The 21,843-nt window shown below is 36.8% G+C and overlaps 5 protein-coding genes and 1 non-coding gene across 8 annotated transcripts; 2 read left to right on the top strand and 4 right to left on the bottom strand.

Moving 5' to 3' along the window:
- Positions 1–229: 229 nt before the first annotated feature.
- On the bottom strand, positions 230–3,643 carry LOC18019596 (1-deoxy-D-xylulose-5-phosphate synthase, chloroplastic). 2 transcript variants are annotated; one of them, XR_002899666.1, is made up of 10 exons: positions 3,345–3,643; positions 3,073–3,198; positions 2,823–2,987; positions 2,565–2,712; positions 2,177–2,445; positions 1,797–2,064; positions 1,457–1,713; positions 1,083–1,361; positions 708–997; positions 230–612 (listed from the first exon to the last, which is right to left on the bottom strand). XR_002899666.1 is itself a non-coding variant. In XM_006399576.2 (10 exons), exons 1-10 carry the CDS (start codon positions 3,483–3,485, stop codon positions 463–465), a joined length of 2,088 nt encoding a protein of 695 aa, XP_006399639.1. In that variant the 5' UTR covers positions 3,486–3,643; the 3' UTR covers positions 230–462. The 2 variants fall into 2 exon arrangements, 1 of the variants encoding a protein (XP_006399639.1); XM_006399576.2 differs by having other exon boundaries at positions 708–992.
- Positions 3,644–3,778: 135 nt separating this feature from the next.
- LOC18019595 (carbon catabolite repressor protein 4 homolog 6) lies at positions 3,779–7,984 on the bottom strand. Of its 2 annotated transcripts, none has more exons than XM_024156585.1 (15): positions 7,719–7,984; positions 7,149–7,632; positions 6,896–7,062; positions 6,696–6,761; positions 6,426–6,478; positions 6,267–6,348; positions 6,137–6,186; positions 5,900–5,975; positions 5,702–5,794; positions 5,580–5,612; positions 5,417–5,505; positions 4,507–5,278; positions 4,324–4,409; positions 4,132–4,216; positions 3,779–4,030 (listed from the first exon to the last, which is right to left on the bottom strand). In XM_024156585.1, the coding sequence occupies exons 1-15, from the start codon at positions 7,818–7,820 to the stop codon at positions 3,956–3,958; spliced, it is 2,313 nt and encodes a 770-aa protein (XP_024012353.1). In that variant the 5' UTR covers positions 7,821–7,984; the 3' UTR covers positions 3,779–3,955. The 2 variants fall into 2 exon arrangements, with proteins under 2 accessions (XP_024012353.1, XP_006399637.1); XM_006399574.2 differs by having other exon boundaries at positions 4,507–5,260; positions 7,719–7,963.
- A 209-nt stretch (positions 7,985–8,193) lies between these two features.
- On the bottom strand, positions 8,194–10,115 carry LOC18019594 (N-alpha-acetyltransferase 50). Its single transcript, XM_006399573.2, has 3 exons — positions 9,818–10,115; positions 8,774–8,896; positions 8,194–8,609 (listed from the first exon to the last, which is right to left on the bottom strand). The coding sequence occupies exons 1-3, from the start codon at positions 9,969–9,971 to the stop codon at positions 8,392–8,394; spliced, it is 495 nt and encodes a 164-aa protein (XP_006399636.1). The 5' UTR covers positions 9,972–10,115; the 3' UTR covers positions 8,194–8,391.
- Positions 10,116–10,556: 441 nt separating this feature from the next.
- On the top strand, positions 10,557–12,266 carry LOC18019593 (6-hydroxynicotinate 3-monooxygenase). The gene is made up of 4 exons (XM_006399572.2): positions 10,557–10,836; positions 10,967–11,271; positions 11,352–11,562; positions 11,662–12,266. The coding sequence occupies exons 1-4, from the start codon at positions 10,594–10,596 to the stop codon at positions 12,127–12,129; spliced, it is 1,227 nt and encodes a 408-aa protein (XP_006399635.1). The 5' UTR covers positions 10,557–10,593; the 3' UTR covers positions 12,130–12,266.
- A 116-nt stretch (positions 12,267–12,382) lies between these two features.
- Positions 12,383–12,454, bottom strand: TRNAG-UCC. Its single transcript has one exon. It is a non-coding gene; the product is annotated as a tRNA-Gly (tRNA).
- Positions 12,455–16,988: 4,534 nt separating this feature from the next.
- On the top strand, positions 16,989–19,155 carry LOC18019592 (probable indole-3-pyruvate monooxygenase YUCCA4). The gene is made up of 4 exons (XM_006399571.2): positions 16,989–17,615; positions 17,709–17,957; positions 18,213–18,335; positions 18,808–19,155. The coding sequence occupies exons 1-4, from the start codon at positions 16,989–16,991 to the stop codon at positions 19,042–19,044; spliced, it is 1,236 nt and encodes a 411-aa protein (XP_006399634.1). The 3' UTR covers positions 19,045–19,155.
- The last annotated feature ends 2,688 nt before the right edge of the window (positions 19,156–21,843 follow it).

Genomic DNA, 21,843 nt, shown 5'->3' with positions numbered 1-21,843 from the left:
ATATTTTGTTGTTTCCCAGATTTGGGACATGTAACACCGAATCGAAACTAGCTGTATATTATGGGAATATGGGGTGTGAAATATGACAAGTGACGAACAAAAATAGAGTTATGAAACTTGACTAAACCGCATTGAATTTTTATGGTTTTTTTTCTTTTCTTCTAAATACGAATTCCTTTTTTTTTCCCATCCAAAAAGATCTAAACTTTTTTAACTTTTATTAGTGCACAAGTAATTTCTTTATTCACTACATTTCACCTTTACATTTACACCTTACAATCCAGTTAAATCTCTTGAAAAATCTGAACAGAAAATGGGTTCTTGAATTCCGAATTTATATATTTACAGTTTGTGCTTAAGAAACTTAATAATTACACTGATCATATTCCCTCCAACAAGAGTTATAAAAAGTCATAATGTGACGCCTCTTTTAAGTCTCTAATCTTCTTGAGAAGTTTAAGCTTAGCTCATGAGAAGCAATGCTTCACGAGTTCGACCCAAAAGACTCAAAGCGGTTGCTGCTATGTGATGTCCGGTTAGCCCGGCAAGAGCAAGCTGTTCGCTAGGCGAAGCTTCTTCGATGTAGCCATCCGGCAACACAATCGGTCTCCACTACCAAAGTTTAATCCCAAAAAAAGAGTAAATTCAAACCCAGAACCAAAAAAAGGTGAGAACTTTAAAAATATGTGGCTTTGGTTTGTGTGTACCTTGATTATCCCATCGAGCTGGCCATCGAGGGCTATAAATTGCGCCACATGAGAGCCGAACCCTCCAACGCAGCCTTCTTCTACAGTGATAAGGAATTTGTGCTTCTGACAAAGATCACGCACAAGCTTTATGTCGAGGGGTTTGCAAAATCTTGCATCAGCTACGGTCACGTTCAAACCGAGTTTCGAGAGAAGCGAGTGAGCATTAAGACAATTCTGAACCATGGCTCCATACCCGAGCAAAGCCACGTCTTGACCCTCTACAACAACTCTTCCTCTTCCAATCTACTCTAATATGATAAAACAATGTTCTTGTGTCAGCATGGCATGTTTTCGCAACAAACATAAACATTTGATGATTAGATTGGAACTTACTTCAATTGGTGATCCAGTGCGAACGAGATAATTCTTGTTGACGATGGCGCCTCTGGGGAACCGGAAACAAACTGGGCGGTCAGTGATGTAAGCTGCAGTAGCAACCATATCTACAAGCTCATCCTCATCGGCTGGAGCCATGGCTATCATGTTTGGTAAGCTTGACATGAAAGCTATGTCAAAAGCTCCACACTGCACTGGACCATCGGATCCAACAAGCCCTGCGCTTGTAATAACAAATCGCACCGCCTTTCTCTGCCTATCTACATCATGAACCACCTAACAAAAACATCAAAGACACTAAGGCCCTTTGCTTATAATGAAAAAAAAAAACCTTCAGAACAATCTTACTCTATGCGAGATAAAAGTGAAACCTGGTCATAAGCTCTTTGTAGAAATGCAGAGGGAATAATGCAAAAGGGCTTGAGACCTCCAGAAGAAAGACCAGCAGAGAATGTGACAGCATGCTGTTCAGCCATTCCGACATTGAAAAACCTGTCTGGAAATCTCTCCTGAAATGTAACAAGTGATGGATCCATCTCCATCCCTGCATGAACCACAACAATATCTCTATCTTTTTCTGCCTCCATCACCAAGGCCTCCACAAAGCAATCACTATAAGTGCGTCTGTCTGAGACACAATAATAAACCGTCAAAGCCAAGATTTGGATAAGCATATATTCTAAGGAAAATAACATAAGCAGAGAGATATACCTTTGACCACGATGTTCTTTCCGGTTTCTGCATCTCGGTTTTCGTCTGTGATAACATGGACCAACACAGGACCCATTGAATCTAAAGAAGCTACTTCTCGGAAGACACAAACTAGATCTCCGATGTTGTGTCCATCAACAGGACCAATGTAGTACAAACCAAGTTCCTCAAAGAGAGTTGATCCTGTTGGTCCCACCATACCACGTGCATACTCATCGACTTTGGCTGCCCATTCATACATCCCCTTTCCTATTTTTTTCGTCATAGCCTGCCAATATCCATAGCAAAACCAAATAATCAATAATGCTAATTGTTCGACAGTAAATCTCCAGCCATCGTAAGCAGCTTAGTTTCATAAAGAGAGTATGGAAAATACATACTTTCGCTAGTTCTCTAAATTTCCGGAAAATCTGGCTAGACTGGATTTTGCTCATGATGCTGGATAGTGCACTGATGGATGCCTTGGATCCCTCCGCCATATTTGGATGCAAAGAGTGACGGCTATCATTTAGGATAACAATCATATTAGAATCCAAGTAACCAGCATTGCTCATTGCCTCATATGCTTGACCAGCAGTTATTGTCACGTTGTCTATCACAGCAACAACCCTGTCCCTTTTTCCTTTCATATCTCGAGCAACTGCTAATCCTGAGAGACATAAATAAAACGTTCAGCACACCGAATCTAAAACAAGCATTCTTTAGCTCATCTATAGCTATATGCATGTGACTCTTCAATAAAGGTCAAAGGGTGACGAGAAAAATTACCGAGCCCAGCAGAAATACTGTTGCAGCCATGCCCGGTCCCAAAAGTATCATATTCACTCTCCAATCTAGAAGTGACCCTAGAAATACCATTATTTTGTCTCGATGGTATCGCTGACCAACGTCCTGTCAAGACTTTATGTGCATATGTCTACAACAGAAGAAACAAGATATTAACACCACAGGAAACACATCAAAACCTTGGACCAAAACATAGGAAAATCACACATAAACCCGATGAAGTTAAAAACATAAGCTTACTTGTTCCACAGAATCCCACAATATTTTATCAACCGGGGCACGAAAGACATAATGCAGAGCAAGGGTAAGCTCTATTGCAGCCAAGCTTTGGTTCACAGGCTTTTGGGTCTTCCATAGTACAGAAAGAAGCTCATTACGGATTTCATCAGCTAATTGCTTCAACTCCTGCAAAGAAGAAACCATCTTCATTAACCCCAAGACCTTTGAATATGCTTCAACTGCATATGGCATAAGAACATCAAGACTTTACCTTAACACTCAAATTCTTCAACTGCGATGGAGTTTCAATGCTGTCTAGTATTGGCGTCTCAACTTTCTCATCGCAGTACTCATCAATATCTGGCAAAGAACATACCCGAGCTCGATTTGAAAATTCCTGGATATCAAAAGCTACATCAGGAGTTTTCGAAGCAAAATACGATCTAAAATCCGAAGCAAATACGAACTTGATTAAAAGTTTGGCACTTTTGTGATCATTGTCATATAAACGAGATTAACAGAAAATAATAAGACAAGCCTTACCTTGTGAGTGGAGCTTGCAGCTGAGAAGAAGCTCTTTCTGGAAATATCAACTTTACATGGAAGCGAGGAGACGGCAACATCCGACCTCAAATGAAACCGAGCTGAGATTCCGAATTGATACCCGATCGAAGCCGAACCCATGAAGGAAAAAGCCTCGAAAAACAACTACAAAAGGCCGATAATTCTAGAGTGTCATCATGCGAATTCGAATAAATGCCGCGAATGGAGAAGTTTTTACGAGATTAACATGATGGAGAGAAGTCACAGAATCCAGATGAGTTGGGAGAGAGAGAGGAAGGGGAACATTTGTACTGCGTTGGGCCTGAAGATATATTGGCTTTGGATAAACCAATTAGATTTTTTTTTGGGCCAATTACATAATCCTGATTTTTAATCCAATTTTCGCCTCCCTTTCAAAGACAATTTTGTTTTATTTATCAGAACCATATAAAATACCAAAAAACTGTGTACAATGTCTAAATCCTGGCAGATTGGTCTATCAATAATTGGTTGTTTTACATGTTATTTTCACAGCATGCAGAAAACATACTACAGCTGAAGAGACTTCTAACTAAAATAAATTATTTTGACAGTCACCACATGTTTAAGTATCAGCTTTTAGGCGGACTCTTGCTGCTGCAAAAGGCCAACTCTGAAACCAGTGCAATGTGATCGCTTCCCCATTTCTGTAACAAACCAACCAGAAATACAAAATATCAAAAGTTCCATAATCAATACATATATATATATATAGGATAAATAAAAAAGCAAGATCATGGGATTTTACTGGAGTCGGGAAGCCTAGTGTCCACTGCATTGCTTGTTTCGGTATTGGAGCTAGCACACGCACTGTTTGTAGACCTTCCGACCGCCTAACCCCAAAAATTAAACATTAAAATATGTTAAAATCCATAATCATCTGATCTCAAGGCCTGCCAAAAATGGTTTTTTTTTTTTTTTTTGGTTCGAATGCTATTACCATATGTAGTCAACTGTCCCCATGAAACATCTGTGATAACTGGTCACTACTGGTTCTCCGTTTTCATCTCTTGTGTTCGCTTGACCCTAACAAAACAAATTGTCAACAGCTTTTTGAGTAATTTAGTTACTCAAGAAACACAAGTTAAAGGACAAAAGTGTAGGGGAGATATGATTACAATACCTCAATTTCCGAGTAAGTGCTTTTAAGCTCCATAGCGTGTTCAACCGTACTTTTTTCTGGGTCACCTGTTGCAGTTGCTATCTCCATTGGGGTCCAAGCGGACGGATTATAAGTGATTTTCCCGTAATCAAGAGCTTCCGAATCCGATTTACATGAAAATTCATTCACAAGTTCCTCTTTTTGACTCAGGTCATTATTGTGTAGCTTAGCCAAAAAGGTTTCCCCATCTTCACCTATACCTTCTTCGTCTAGTGCGAATACAACTGGTTCATCCAATGTTAAGCCATCTAGTTTCATCTCGACCATATTTTCAACATTGGCAGAGAGACTAGAGGATATATTTTGAGCACTCGACACAATTTCCTCAGGATAATGCTCTGTTGCTGACAAAACAGAACTTGCTGAAAGTTTCTCTCTTAATTCCTCTTTAGCATTGGAAGCATGTGAAGGTTCTGGATCTGATTTGGTTACTGAAGAAGGATCTTCTTCAGCTATCGAGAGATGCCCGGAGTCATCACGTTTTCTGTTTTCTATTCCGAGATTACAAACTGGGGCCGAATCCTCGCTTGGTAATACTCCAGAGCTGGAGGTGGCTTCGTGACTAGCAAGATTTGTAGTACCACATGGAAGCTCAGATGTGTTTCTGGAGGGGGTCTTCTCAATATCTTTGTTGGAGTTATTTTCCATACGAGCATTTGCGATCAAATCTTGTCGTTGAACTTGACCTTGTGGAGATTTATTGGCGGACTGAACCCTATTAAATTGAATAGGCCTATCAATCATACAGAAAATAATAATAAAATGTAAAGGACGTTTAAACCAGAGAGATTCTAACGTAAAAATAAAGGGCATTAAGTTGCACAACAAAATTCACATTGATGTTCAAGAACTTGGTGTGTTTATGCTCTACCTCGTTCTATAAATTTCTGGTCGTGGTGGACGAATTGCAGCAGAATCTTGCCCCGAAACTTTGTCTCTGGCCAAACCAGACAAATCCAACTGCAGAGAGCAGCACAAAATACAATGTGAACCATGTACATAACGTTGTTAATAAGTGAGGGAACTGCCTTTACCTTCCGCTCCGAAATAAAGTTGTACAAATGACTCTGCAAGCAGGTAAAAGAATGTTATTATCCATTTCTCACAAACCAAGTGGGTTTCGTTCTATCAACTGGTTAAGGTAAGAATGTCCTACCTTTGGTGTACAATTGAAATCCCCACATAGAACAACAGGCGCATCATCCCAGAGTTTCGAAACAGCATGAGCTCTCTCTAAGAGTGTTCTGACCTGTGCAGCAGGGATAAATACATAGACGACGACTGACAATAATTAGACAAACCAAGTTAAATCAGAGCCAAGTTTTCCTCTGGCATACAAACTAATGGAAAGTACCTGACCAAGTTTAAAGTCTCCTCTTTTAGGATTAAAAAGCACGTGAATATTACAAATGACGACTCGGCGGGAACAGCTGCAAAAGTATATGGAAGTTCACTTCAACCCAACCATAAACTATAATTTATAACGAAAACCCATGAAGACTGAAGAAAATCAGCCACATGTCCTAGTGAATGGCAATTGTCCATCCATAAAATAATATGATAGTAATATTTACAGATATTATTAGACTACCTTTCAGATGGGGAGACCTCAATTTCTTTTGTATGTGAATTCAACAGTGTCTACATAGAGCAAGTTTAATTCAGGGTAAGAAAGAGGCAGAGGTATGTAAGTCACTATCAACGTAAGGTATCCATATTACCTCAAGCACACATATCTGGGCAACATTATCCCGGAGGCCAAGTTGATTGAACTGGATGCTTTCTTCATGAACCAACTTGAATCTAATACGATAACAATGAGAAACCCAAACAAAATTCTAGACTGAACTACAATAGGAAGAAGGACAAGGGGATCAAACCTATTTGATCGCCAAAATATTGCACAGCCGTCAACAGCATTTCCCGTCCGCATCTACAGTTTTATACAATAGAGTTAGCCTCCACATATGAAGCCTAGTTCTTAAATCTTTGATACATATTATTTAATCGTTAGTCCTTGGAGAACACAAACTAAGGACCGCCATATTTTAAACAGACTAACAAAAATAATCAATGCGGATGATCCCAATTCTTAAGAAATATAGATGACCCCTAAAAGTTTTTTCAACAGAAGTAGAACATATGCATACCTTCCAAATGCCACTGTATCCCCGGATCTTCATCTCCTCCTCTAAGTCCTGAAATTTATCAACTTCCTGACATATGGAAAATAATATTCCAATTACTGTTCATTTGGAAGATACACATTCGTATATGACTAAAGATGAGGAAAACAAGAATGCTTTGTCTCCTTAGTCCCTCATACATAAACAATTGCAGAAACTATAACCTGGAGGCACATTATATCTGCAGACCATAGGCCAAGCTCGAACACTAATTTGTTCTTTCTCCATCCCCAACTCAACATATTTCTCGGTATATGAAAGTAAAGATTTCTCCAGTGATCATTAGCAAGGTAATCCGCCAATATGTTATACGATAAAACAACAAACTTTTCTGCAGGAAAGTAAAAAAAACATAATCAAAATGCTGAAACGTAGAAAGTGGCGTGAAGTGAAAAGAGATGGTCAAAGAAAAGTTACCGGACCCAGGAGGCGGTGCCGTTTTGGCATATTCCCATTCTCGGTAATCCGAGGGTTTTGACCGTGGCCGTTGACGGAAGCTCCGCTGCGGAGGCGGCCGAGACATCTGGTTTTGATAGAACGGAGGGGGAGGGCAAGCCGAATAGCTTTGGCTGGACGGCGAATGATTAGGCTGCCATTGACCTCGATGAGGCGGTGGCCGGAATCCGTAGTTCTGATTGAACGGCGGTTGATGGAAAGGCTGCTGCTGCTGCTGCTGAGTTAGCGGAGGCTGAAATTGTCGATATGGTTCACCATTGTTGAAACGACGAGGATCGTGATTCGATGAGGATCCTCTGCTCCCATGCCGGAGTCCGAGATTAGCGTCATGGACTGACTGGAAATGCGATTCTACAGTCACGAACTGATCTCTTCCTCCGTCGTTGTACGGACGATCGGAGAAACTTCTCCCTCGGCCTCGGCCTCGCCCTCGGCCACCTCTGTACTGCTCCGTAAGAGACAAATCATCTTCCATTAATCAAAGCAAGTTTAAAATCACATCACTATTGATACTGAAAGAGGAAATTTTACCGGAGCGCGACTGGACATGGCGACGATGGGAGCACAAGTAGTGGAGGCGTCAGCGAATGCAAAGTCGGAGAAAACTTGGGCGATTAAACGAGAACGCCGCATCGATCAATCGAATATCGATGGACTGAGAAAGAGTGCGACGGTGCTTAATTGCAGAGAAGAATCAATCCGATGAACGGAGGCTCGTAGACAATCGTGCCGTTTTTAGAATCTAGCTATATACCGCTCCCTGTCTTCACTTTGAATAAAATGGCACGCCAGCTAAAACGATTCTTACACCTCTCTACATTGTGAAAGAGACAGCCTTCGACACTCATTACACGAATCTATGTACTTCTTTAGATTTGATAGAACAGCATTTTATATATATGGGAACCTCAATATCTGATTACTACTATTAACTCATTTGATCAAATCTGCGAGTCGCCATTAGAAACACGATGATGAAGCTTCAAAGTTAAAACTTCCCCAATCATTTAGATTCAAAACCAAGGGGTCACTAGAGAAATGTTGTAAGAATATAACCAGAAATCTATTGATTTGGAATCGATAAGAAACTCCAAGGTCATCAAAACAAGCAAAATTCGGAAACCGGCGCATAACATTAATAATAGATCCTGAATTGAACAAACAAGCTGGGGAAGAATGGCTTCTCCCAAGTCGCGTATTGTCATCATTTGCTGGCTTCAGATTGAGCAAAGGACTTGGTGACAACATAGCAATCTCTTGGCTCGATGTTGATGTAATAGTTTTGAATGGTATCTGTGATCTCAAACCCAAACTTCTTGTAGAACTTGATAGCATCCTCGTTGTTTGTCTGAACGTGCAAGTATATCTCGCACATGTTTTGCTTGGAGCACATGTCAAGAACATGATTCAATAACTTTGAACCTGCACAAGAAAAAACAAGTTATTGACTGAGACATGCACACAAACTATGGACTATTTTTGGTGGCATGGATCAATGCCTCAAGATAGCATGCTAGATTATTCTATATTATTCCAGTTTTATCAGTGTCAAGATTCAAGTTTGGCAGAGCAGATTTATGACTCACCAATGCCAATCCCGCGGTATGGTGCAAGAACACCAAGTGTCATTATATACACTCGCATGGCCCCGCCTTCTTTCTTCTCCAGCCGACAAGCAATAGCTCCAACACATATGTCACTGTAATAAGCTGAGACGAAGCAAATATTTCATTAGAGCATCAAGGATTTTTCATGCCTCACAAATTGGAGAAATAACCAATGTAACCCAAAGAACAACACTGTCAAAATAGAAATAGTAACTAGATGGTGTCGAATAAACAACGATCGTGATGGCAATCAAGAAACATCAATTGTGTCATTTAGAGTGCTTCTTCTACATTTTCATTGAAGCATGAGCACAAAGCTCAAACATGTATAAGCTTTTACCAAACAATAGACAATAGATGCAAATAAATTGGTCTATTCAAGGCTACAAAAGAAGGAGAAGCGGTAATAGGATCAGATCAAAATGATAGATGTTTTTCTACCCTCAGACAGACACCATTGCTGAACTTAGATATAACACGAAGATATTTCAGTACCAAGTTCATCTTTCCGAGAAAATCAGCATTTTAACCAAAGGAAAAATATCTAAAGAGGACAAACCACAACAATGGCAAGTGAATACACTAAGCAGGCAAAGGAGGAGCAACGCAAAGAATCTTAAAATCACGAATGCAAAAAGCTTGTCTGTCGAAATTGAAGTAAGAAAAAAGTAATTTTATTTCTTTATAGAGTCTCCTAACTTGTCTACCAAGCCTAAATACAGAAAATTTCATAAATCCCAAAGCAACTAAGTTTTTCCTATTCAAGGAAGAGAATAATGCTCTTTAAGGCATAAAGACAGAAAACAAAAGAAATCCCACAGAAAAAACATAGCACAATCGGATCTGACTCAAAATCACACTCCCAGAAAATCTCACGATCAGCAATATAGCCAATGTAGCATATAAAGAGATGTTAACAACCATCACACACGCAGGAGCGAAAAAAAGAACAGAAATTACTGGGAAAAAAAAGAGAGAGACAGAAAAATAAGAAAAGAAAAAACCCAAGTAAAGAAGCCGAACCAAGCTTAGTGAATTCGCCGGAAGCGATTGCATCAGCGTAATACTTATCGTTGTAGCGAACAGGGAATAGAACAGTATTGAGTTTCTTAAGCTGCATCATGTTTTTGTCTCTGACTCCATCTAGCGATATGCTGACTTCTCGCCCAGTTCCCATCGCCGTCTCCCTCTACCCGAAGAATCTAGAAGAGAGAGATTTGATTTTCGTCGTAAGGACAAAGAAAGGAAAATCGAAGGGAAGCTTTATTTAGGGGAAATCCAGAAATTTTAATTTGGACAAATTTTTTTTTTTTTAATCGCCGATGGGGTTCCGTTCAGACTTCAGACATAGAGAAAACAAATTATTGGGCCTCGAATATAGTTTGAGCCTATACTAAGCCCATAGATCTAACCTTCTCACTCAGATAGAGATCTTCGTTAACAATTAGTTAAGCAGAAACATCAAAAAGACTAAACAGGCAAATCACAACGCAAATAATTTTAAAAAGCACGATTAAGGCTTGTCTGTCGAAGCCTAAGTAACAAAAATAATTTCTTTATTGTGTCTTCTAACTTGTCTGCCAAGTCTAATCACAGAGCAGTTTATAGAACTCCCAAAGCAACTAACGTTTATCAAAGGAAGATACTTAGTAAAGAAATGTTTGGGCCTTGAATCTATTTCAGGCCTTAAATAAGCCCGTATCTCATCTAGACGTTTCGTTAAACTTTAAAGTTTAAACACTTCATTATCATCGTTAAGATTTGTGAAGCAGAAACATCTGAAAGGAAGAGTTGATGAGATGGTAGGGAAGAAGGGGAAAGCGATTATAGTAGGAGGGAGTATAGCAGGCGTATCGTGCGCACACACGCTCACGTTAGCAGGCTGGGATGTATTGGTGCTCGAGAAATCGTCCGAACCTCCGGCTCGGAGCCCTACTGGTGCTGGGCTCGGACTCGACCCTCAGGCTCGGCAAATCATCAAATCCTGGCTTCCTCAGCCACACCTCTTAGATGAAATAACTTTGCCTCTCTCGATTGATCAGGTAATAAAAATACGAATTTTCTCGGAAACAGTGACTTTGATTCGACAATCGCAACTAGAAGAAGACTGTAATTTTCCCGGCCCTGCAAAAGTTGTTTTACCTTTTTTTGTTTTTTTTTGCTGGTTTATAGAATCAGTCAACAGATAGTGAGAAGAAAGTTACGAGAATTCTAACAAAAGGCGAGAATTTTGATTTTCGAGCAGCTTATTGGTCAGATATTCACGCTCTTCTGTATAACGCATTGCCTCAAACCATGTTTCTTTGGGGACATAAGTTTCTGTCTTTCACCATGTCACAAGATAAATCCACTGTAAAGGTTAAGACTTTAGTTACGGAAACTCAAGAAACTATTGAAATCCAAGGAGATTTACTCGTTGCAGCAGATGGGTGTCTGTCTTCGATTCGGAAAACATTCTTGCCAAACCTTAAATTGAGGTTTGAAATAAGATTATGATGATCATTTTTCGATATTTTGTGAACCGGGTCATATAGGCTTTTGTTTTTCTTACATGTAGGTACTCTGGTTATTGCGCTTGGAGAGGTGTTTTTGATTTCTCAGAGGATGAGTACTCGGAGACAGTTACTGGAATCAAGAAAGCGTATCCAGATCTTGGAAGATGCTTGTACTTTGATCTCGCTACACAGACTCATAGCGTGTTCTACGAGCTTACTAACAAGAAACTTAACTGGATTTGGTATGTCAATCAACCAGAACCTGAGCTAAAGGTTACCACTACTAAAGCCTCTCTTTTTTTCCCGATCAAAAAGCTTTTCAGTTAGTTTTCTTGACTCATGTCCTTGTTGTTGTGAAATTACAATTTTCAGAACAACTCTGTTACCCTAAAAGTAAGCCAAGAGATGTTAAAAAAGATGCATCAAGAAGCAGAAACGGTCTGGATCCCCGAGCTGGCGAGACTCATGAAAGTAACAAAAGATCCTTTCCTTAATGTAATCTACGACTGTGACCCTTTAGAACGGATCTTCTGGGGAAATGCCGTGCTGGTTGGAGACGCAGCTCATCCCACAACTCCTCATGGTCTAAGAAGCACAAACATGTCTGTTCTTGATGCGGAAGTGCTAGGCAAATGCTTGGGGAAATGTGGACCTGAAAATCTAAGTTTTGGTCTCGAAGAGTATCAGAGGATAAGATTGCCTGTTGTTTCTGAGCAAGTTTTGTATGCAAGGCGTCTGGGGCGTATAAAACAAGGTCTGGATCATGGCGGAATTGGCGGTGACGGTTTTGGATTGGAACAGAAAGAGATGCCATTCTTTTCTAGTGCTCCTCTTGCCTAGCGATAATATTTGATGCGAGGCATGTTTTATGTTATCAAGTGATTGTGATCAGAGAGACAGGTACATAACTTTCTGTACGTCAATGTAGAAACGAATTCGGGTACAAGATTTATAAAATTGATAGGATACAAAAGTAAGAACAGATTTATGTTTACGGACAGATCTTATGGAATGAAAGCAACAAAGAAAGAGAAACACAAATTGTTTGAATTAATTGTCATTTGTTCAAAGAAAATATGAAAAACAAATTAATTGCGTCTGCCGGGAGTCGAACCCGGGTCTATTGCTTGGAAGGCAATTATCCTAACCGTTGGACTACAGACGCTGACGTTCTTTACTGATAAATTAAGTTATTTATTTAGAATATGCCTTAACATGATATTCTTCGGTGTTGCTCCTCTTATATCTAGTGATAATAAGTTTAGGGCCAGAGATGTTGAATGTTATCAAGTGATTATGTTAAAATACAGAAATATATCATTCGGTACGTGCGGCAATGTAGAAACTATGAATACTTCGAATACAAAATTTATAAAACTAGTGAAAGCAAACCAATTTTATGTTTGCAGACCCAAGTTTGTGGAAGTACAAACCAGGAAATAAAATTGACAACAATTTTTTTCTTTAAAAAAAAACTGCATCGGCCAGCAATATCGGACTATATACGTCCCTGTCTCATTATTGGTATTTTCAGAAAATGACATTTTTGAGACAATAGATTTCTTTGGGAGATTCTTGAAAAATGGTTACCAGTTTTAGAAATTTTCATGTATTTTGGGACAGTTTTATAAATGTGATGTATATCATGTTTCGGATAAGGTATTATGTAAAAATATCATGTTTTCCAAATTACATGTAACATAGCCATGCACGGAAAATATAGAAAAGTCGATCGCATATGATGCATGCATGCCAAAACAGATATAAGCTGGCCGGAATATGTCGACCGACCTTTCTTGGATAAGAATAGACGGTAATTAAGTAAGACTTTTACTAGAATCGGAGTTTATAATGGGTAAGCTTAAAATATGGACCTGAAACATTTGAAATGGTAGAATTTCAACTTGTAAGCTTACATTGATCGATTTTCTAGCCATATTCCTCATAGTCATTGGCGGAACTTAACAAATCATTTTGTACCCTTTTCTACAATAAATATCACGGTGGATATTTAGCTTGAACAATGGTTCTCTAAAAAAAGCCAGAACGTAATCCAGAACGTTAATACCCGTTGAGCCAAGTTAGTCACTAAAACAACAATTTATCCCAGATATAAATATGGTAATCTTAATTAATATGATCTCTTAAGTACCATATTAAATTCCATGAAACTAATTTGAAAGAATTAGTTACTTATTTTTATTGGCTTATTTGAATACTTACAAATACTATAAACGATGTCGAGAGTAATAGTCCAGTTCAAACATATGCATCCCAGATTCCCAATTAAATAATCTCTCTCAGCTCTCTAAATATGTATATATAATGTATGTTTATGTGTGTGGTCATGTAACTACGATGAGACAAATTGAGGGTAAATTCAAGCCTGACAGAAAAATTCCAAAGAGCAGTGAGTCGGGAAATGGAAGAAGAGGCCAGAGGAAGATGACGCTTTTGTAGGACCCAAAATCTTTTGTCTACAGTGTAATATTCATATTTTTGCCATTATCGATTGTGTATACAACATTGCTGATGTTGATCCATCCAAGATCCACAATATTCCTCGTCTAACCAAAGGGACCATCGATACAATATATATGTAACATGCATAAAAAAAGTAGATTACTAGTAGCTGATACACTTGTATAACTTGTATTTTTCTTCCAGCATAGTCATGAGTCTAGACTCTATTTAACTGTAAGTTAGGACCACTTTAATTTTTACAAAAAAAAAGAGTAAGGACCATTCTACTATACCAAGCATGCATAAATAATGAGTCTATCGAATTCGTTTGATTTTGAAGTTATATTGTATAAGATAACATTTGATTTTCGTCCATGTATCTGAAGTTGATCTTGGTGGTTCTTAATTAGTCTATAACAAATGCACACTTGCTAGCTCTTTGAACAGCTTGTGTAGTGCTACAAATTTTGAAATTATAACCACTATATGTACATTTGCAACTAGGTAGTATTATTTAGCAGGAAAGGATATTTTACTAGGACTATATATTACCTTAAATGTAGTTATATAAGAAAAAAAAAAGTATATATTTTAACCAATAAATTACAGAGTAAAAAAGATGAAGTATACAATCAATTGAACATATCAAGATTAGAGGTATATGTGGACTGACATAAATAATATGCAGGAGACATGGAAGAATTGGGATGTTAAACTAAATATTGTTGATATTGGGGCACAAACAATACATTTGGGTCTATGTAATAGTATGCATCGGTCACGTCAAATAGTATACAAAATTTATGTTTCGGTTAAAAATTTACCGAAAGTAAGTTAGTAGAAATGGATACTTAATTTAACCATTTATTCGTATGACATCTTTTACGTCTTAATTGTGTACTGTAAGGTATCCATAGTAAGGACAACCCCTAATCAATGAGATCAGGTTTAGCATGCATTAAATCATTGATTTACCGCTCAAAACACTACCATGCGCATATACATATCAGAATAAAATAACAAGGCACATTCTTACTTGTCTTCTAAAATAAGCTTTTCCATTCTTTACATATAAATAGAGAAGCAACTTATCATATTCTGATCTTCTTTATTAAAAAAAAATTATAAAAGTGAATCATCTTAAACCAGTAGTTAATAATGATATCTCTTCATCGTATGGTTCTGATTCTATCAGCATAACTATTTGTCCCTAACTATTTTATATGTTAATAATGATATCTCTTCATCGTTAGTGATAAATGTTTATGGACATATTATATATTTTAATTTGGCGTAGACTTATAAATATATGTGATGTTGTGTCCCTTATAAAAAACTCAGGCTAAAATTCAATGATTCTTAATAAGTTGCTTTGAAAAAAGATGCCTTGAATGCTAAGTATTTATATTCCAACTTCGAAGGATCATATATAGGGGAAGTGGAGGTCGGCTGCATTGGTTGACATTTAACAAAGGAGTGGTCAGTCGTGCGCAACGCAGTTACATTTTCCACATATCTACTTATTAATTATGTGTTTGGTACAATCTTCGTTAACTCTCTTGTATATATCACTCTAGCCACCCCAAACGAAAGTGTAGAAGTTGTTAGAGCATCTCCAATGCATGACTTCGTATTTTTCTCTATTTTGGAGTAACTCCAAAATGAAGTTGTATTTTACTTTAATGTAAGCTTCATTTTTACTCCAAAATATAATTATGACTAAAAAAATAAAAAAAAACTCTATTTTTTGCTCCATATATGGAGTAACTCCATTTTTTACTCCATTTTGGAGTGAGATTTGGAGTAAGGTTGGAGATAATCTTGCTCCAAACTCTATTTTACAGTGAAATTTGCAGTAGGGTTGGAGATTGTCTTAACTTCTGTTTTTCTTTATTTCGGCTCGAAAACGAAGCCTCGCATAGAGAAATTATAAATTTGACATATAACAATATCGCACACGAGATTTATCGAGTTTAATACTCCCTCTGTTCAGAATTATTTGATGTTTTAGAAGGTTTTTTTGTTCAGAATTATTTGATGTTTTCACTTTTCAATGCAAAATTTAACGAATATTTATTGTTTTTGACTTTTTATATTCTTCAGATTGTCTTCTTATTGGCTAAATGATATTTAAATGAATTATAAATAATATTTTTAGTATAGGAAAAATAAAAATTAAATAAATTCTTAAACTGTGTACAAAAACTTTAAACATCAAATAATTTTGAACAGAAGGAGTAGTAATTTGAGAAATGTCTCCCGACAGTTATTAGTAATTGAGAAGTGTCTCCTTCTAGGTTAAGGTTTAATTAGTTATGAAGAAAGCCTTTTCTTAAATGATCTTTCATGAATACTAATGATGGAAAAAAGGTCAAAGGCCATACAGACCTTTGTTAAAGCAAGAAATGTTTATTATTAGGCATTTAATTACATGGGTCTTCTATTTATACTTTCTTGACCTCAACAAACTTTCGGTAGAAGATTAATTATAAAATGGTCTAAAATGATACGAATGTGATGATCGTATTTTAAATATTAAAATCCATCTATATCATGAAACACGTCAACGCAACTATCCTTTTTTTTTTAAAAAAAAGGATTAATTTAATAACATGCAGTAAATAAACATTTACATCATAAAAAAAAAACATTTACGTACATCGTTTTTTCAGCATACTAGTTTTCGGTGGAGTCTAGCAGTGGAAATGCAAAAGAATTCCTTAAATGACATTTATAACAGAAAATCTAAAGTCATTAATCGTAGATAGCAAAAAAAAAAACAGTTTGACTAAGTAGAAAAGAATCTATGGCAAAGATTTTTCCAGCGGTTATATTTAATATCTGCACCATTTTCCCCCCTCTTAGACCTACTCTACTCCCTACACTATACACATCGACACTTCTCTCTCTCACACTACCCAAACAACAAGAAGATGAAAAACCCATAAAACCCATTACTTATTAGTCATTGAAAATCTCTCACACACAAATCCTTTCCTTTTCTCTCACGCCTTCTCTCTCTCTCTCTCTCCCTATAGCATTTACACCTCCTCACGGTCTCTTTATAATTTCCTACTTCGTTTCTTGTTTTTCCCCGAGAAACAATCAACGGAAGACCCTAAAACAGGACACTTGTTAGGTGCATGTGATCGTCAGAGAAAGATAAAGACAGCTTCTTTCTTCTTTCTTCTTCCTTCTCCTTTTTTCCTACTTAGTCTCTCTCTTCTTAATCAAACATGAGCACTTGTTTAGAAGCAGAGTCTAGTCAAATCTTCGTTCCCGGTCCGATCATCGTCGGTGCCGGTCCGTCTGGTTTATCCGTAGCGGCTTGTTTGTCAAACCGAGGCGTACCATCGGTTATCCTCGAGAGAACCGATTGCTTAGCTTCGTTATGGCAAAAACGTACCTACGACCGTCTCAAACTCCATCTCCCTAAACACTTTTGCGAGCTTCCTCTTATGAAATTCCCAAAAAAATTCCCAAAATACCCCTCCAAGCAACAGTTCATCTCGTACGTTGAGTCATACGCTGCCCGGTTTAATATCAAACCGGTATTTAACCAAACCGTCGAGAATGCCGAGTTCGATGTCGTCTCTGGTCTATGGAAGGTGAAGACGCAAGACGCTGTGTACACGTCCACCTGGCTGGTGGTGGCAACAGGGGAAAACGCTGAACCGGTGGTACCGGATATATCCGGTTTGAAGAAGTTTACTGGACCGGTTGTTCACACCAGTGCGTACAAGTCCGGTTCTAGATTTGCATACCGAAAGGTTTTGGTGGTCGGTTGTGGAAATTCCGGTATGGAGGTCTGCTTGGATCTCTGTAGATACAATGCTTTGCCTCATATGGTCGTTAGAAACTCCGTAAGTATTAATTTTGCTCATCATCAAAGTACACCGAAAATGGTTCTTATTTTCTGAACTAACCGGGTTTAATTAATTATTAAATCGACGCAGGTCCATGTATTACCAAGAGACTTTTTTGGTCTATCGACTTTTGGAATAGCAATGACACTATTGAAATGGTTTCCTCTAAAGCTGGTGGACACTTTCCTCCTACTTCTTGCTAACTTTTCGTTGGGGAATACAGACCGGTTAGGCCTCCGACGACCTAAAACCGGACCAATTGAGCTCAAGAACGCCACCGGGAAAACTCCGGTTCTTGATGTTGGCGCCATATCTTTGATACAATCCGGTCAAATTAGAGTGAGCTCGCAAGTTTAATATTTGTATTTTAACCTTCCAGAGTTAACTGTTCTTGGCTAAACAGGCTATAGAGATATGAATCAAATGTGTAGTAGCATCCTGATATATAAAAAGTTTGGAAGAGAAAAAAGTAGTTCTTTTTTACATGCGTGCGTTTGTTCTTTCTTTATTGAATTAGCTGATTATTTATTTTTGGTTTTTTTTTTATTTGTAGTTCTAACTTAGTTGATTTGTCCTGTGGTTATTAACTATTAGGTGACGCAAGCAGTGAAAGAAATAACGAGAAACGGAGCAAAGTTTGTGGACGGGCAAGAAATGGATTTCGACTCGATAATATTAGCGACCGGGTACAAGAGTAATGTGCCCGATTGGCTCAAGGTACTTAAAAGCATATATTAATCATTTGTTCTCACTATCTCGTCTATATGTTGAATGATGATGATGAAATTATGCGAATCAACATACGCATGCAGTTGAAAAAAACTTCGTTTTCATGAATAACGGTGATGGTGATGGTAAAATGATAAGGATATATTGATATATTACACACACACAAATAAGGTACCTCGGCTATAAATAAATAATTAGTTTTTTGTGTTATCAGTTAGCGAATCATCCATCGCTTTCTATGATATGGACATAACACATGCAACAAAGGGAACAACACTCCAAAACTCTTCTTTTCTCCATGCAAAATGGAATAAAATCTTTTTCACTATATTAAATTCCCCAATAATACAACAAACACATTCTCCGTGTCATCTTGTTTTCGTTGTCTCTTATCCCGTCTTTTATTTCTTTGGGGTATTTAAAAGAGTAATACAATTTTTTGTTATCTTTAATTTTTCAGGACAGTAGTTTTTTCACAAAAGAAGGTATGCCGAGAAAGCCGTTTCCTAACGGCTGGAAAGGAGAGAATGGACTTTACACGGTGGGATTCACGAGAAGAGGACTCTTGGGAACGTCCTTTGACGCCGTTAAGATCGCGGAGGATATAACAGACCAATGGATGAAATCTAACGGCCCGTTGTGTAGTAGTAATATTTGTAGTTCCCATATTATCCACCTTCATTTCAATAAATCATAGTTATGTTTTTTTCTTTCTTTTCTTGTTCCCAGTTTTGACTTGTTTCTCTTTCCCTAATGAGGTTAGTTGTTTTCTTGTTCTTTCTAAGAAATATTTATTCGTTTTGTTTAATTTTTCAGCTACCGTGTGGTCAGGGTGTGTTGTAAATTTGGGTAAATTTTTAATCCTTTCGCATGTTAAATAATATTTCTTGTGTTGCTATTTAAGTTTTGGTGGAATTTATGAGAAATTGTTTCTGGAATATGTTTATGCTTATTACTATCATCTTCTGAATAGAATTAAAGAATTCGGACTATTAAATAACTCATTTGTAGTTTCGAATTCGATCACAGATTCTATGACATAGCGAATCACACAAATACATTTTACCAAGAACTTTAAATTTTCCCTACCTTGACAAGAAAAAAAATTATTCTTTTCTCTAACTTTCTGATTTCATTTTTTTTAAAACCAAAAGCTCTTGACATTGATAATATATATGTGCATCTACAATAGCTTACGACATGAGACACAGTTTGTGATTATTCATTGATATGTGCAGTAGCCACTCTGCTTTGTCCTTGAATATATATTGCATTGTATCCACAGAGATTTTCTCTGATGTACTATATCAATTTGACATCTTATCATCCTCTATCTAAATGATCAATCTAAAGATTCATTTAGGCTGTAATTCTGACACACTAAATTCTGATATGGCTCAACCGGACTAATGTCACAATTTGTTTTGTTTGAAGCTGCAGTTCATTTTTTCCCAAATATATTTAAAATGGTAAAAAATTGTTAAAATTTGAAATTTATCATGATAGCAACCGTGTCTAACGACGTATAACTTTTGTTTTACTTTTATCTTACTATCATTTGTTTTGTATTTTCCTTCTATTCCACACTGATCGATTTGGTCCATGTCCATTATGCCACGTTTGTTTCACTTTAACCATTATCCTTTTATTACATAAATTAACTGATATTTGAGCCAAGAAAAAAAAAACACCAATAGAGATGAGTAATTAAAAATTGAATACTAAATCCAATTGTCAGTTTTAATAGATTGGAAAGTATAGGTTTATGATTTGGTCATCATTTTGACATAAGGATAGACTGTGACTGAGTGATGATGATGACTTCAATCACTATTGTTTTCTTTCTTTTGCCAAGTTGTCTATGTTCAAGTGTAGGAAAATAAAAAGAGTGTATACGGAAGTTAGTGAAGTTGAAATTATTTAGAAATTGGTCAATATTATTCAGTTAATGTGAAAATTTACATGAACTATAAATAAATTTTAAATTCAATTTATCAGTTGTCCACGAGGACGACAATGATGGAGCTCTGACAGATTTTGGATCATCTCGTACGAGAACTATCAGACAAGATCTTCTCTCGCACTCTTTATATACTTACGTCATAAATATTCAGAAATATACACACATATATGTATAAGGTTATAAGCAAATTGTGTATCTGTGTATGTGACTGTGTGCATCGTATATCTATAGAGGCACCTTACGTCATATCACCAGATGGGTTAAATTTTAGTTAGAAGCCACATTTAATGAGAAAAGATTGACAGTCTTTTGGGGAAAGATTTTAAAACTTCTGATGATTATTAAATGATATAGGTTTAACAAAGTCAAGTATATACTGTAATATATAGTTAACAGTTAGTAACATAAATCATAAGAAATTACTCCAATTTCCTTGGTAATATAAATCATAAAAAATTAACAGTTAAATATAAAAACTTACCTTTAAAATGACCGTCGTCGGTTAATAAAATTAATTAATGATAAAGTTATATTACTAAGTATATAAAAAATTGAATTGAAAAAAACTGCAAAGTAAATTGAATTATCTTTACCAACTTTGGTATAAAAAAACTTTACCCAAATAAATTGAAAAACTCGTGAGCCAACTCGTTTGGTAAGACTCAATCTTGCAACCAAATCTTTAAGAGCTATTTCTTGTGGCTGACCAAATTTCATTGAGTCCATTTTCGTATTTCTAAATGTATTGCGTTCGCTGCCAGCCATTTCACCTTTTCTTCATTCAGCTCAAATTTGAATCCCAAATTTGGATAGTGATGATTTGATGATGATAGATGAAATATGATTGAGAACCTCGATTACACAAAAACCAAAAACATTTACCAACAAATTTCTTAGAATAACAATAAGAAGATGAAGAGTGGGCCCAGATCTGAAGATATCTCAGTGGCATGTTGCTTTTAAGAGCAGCTTGACCTTCGCTGACAATTTGTTTCACAACATCTATTCAAAAAACCTAATAAGAGTTTATGTCATCACCCTCTGTGTTTATTACGTAGTCGTGAAAGGAGAGGGACCTTTCACTATCCCTACGTCTTTTTGATTCCCTCAGGGTTTTTGTTTTTCTTCTTGTTTATTCACACCTTCCTCGATTTTTTCTTTTGTTTCTTTTTAATTTTTAGCAACATTGTCTTTTTTTTTTTCTTTTCTCTTTTTTGCAAACTCAAAAAAACATTGTCTTTTTTGTTTGTCTCTAGTTTACGGTCCAAATGTTTACATGTCGAATTTACGTTTCCCACTTATATATGACAACTCTATGTAAGAGATACTATATATGGCACGTGACCGAAATTTAACAGGATTCGATATATATATATATATACAGTATAGAGACGTATATATATGCGTGTATTCAGTTATTTGCTTTAGGCGTCCAGTTTTCGGTTTGAACTTAGTTCAGTTTTGGATTAAAAAAACCTATTGGATATAAATAGATAATAACTTTGTATAAAATTATACTATTTAGTTTAAGTA

Source organism: Eutrema salsugineum, unplaced genomic scaffold (genome assembly GCF_000478725.1).
Source record: "Eutrema salsugineum unplaced genomic scaffold, Eutsalg1_0 scaffold_2, whole genome shotgun sequence".
Lineage (NCBI taxonomy): Eukaryota > Viridiplantae > Streptophyta > Magnoliopsida > Brassicales > Brassicaceae > Eutrema > Eutrema salsugineum.
The sequence above is the reverse complement of the archived record's forward strand: the minus strand, read 5'-3'. Positions and strand labels throughout refer to the sequence as shown.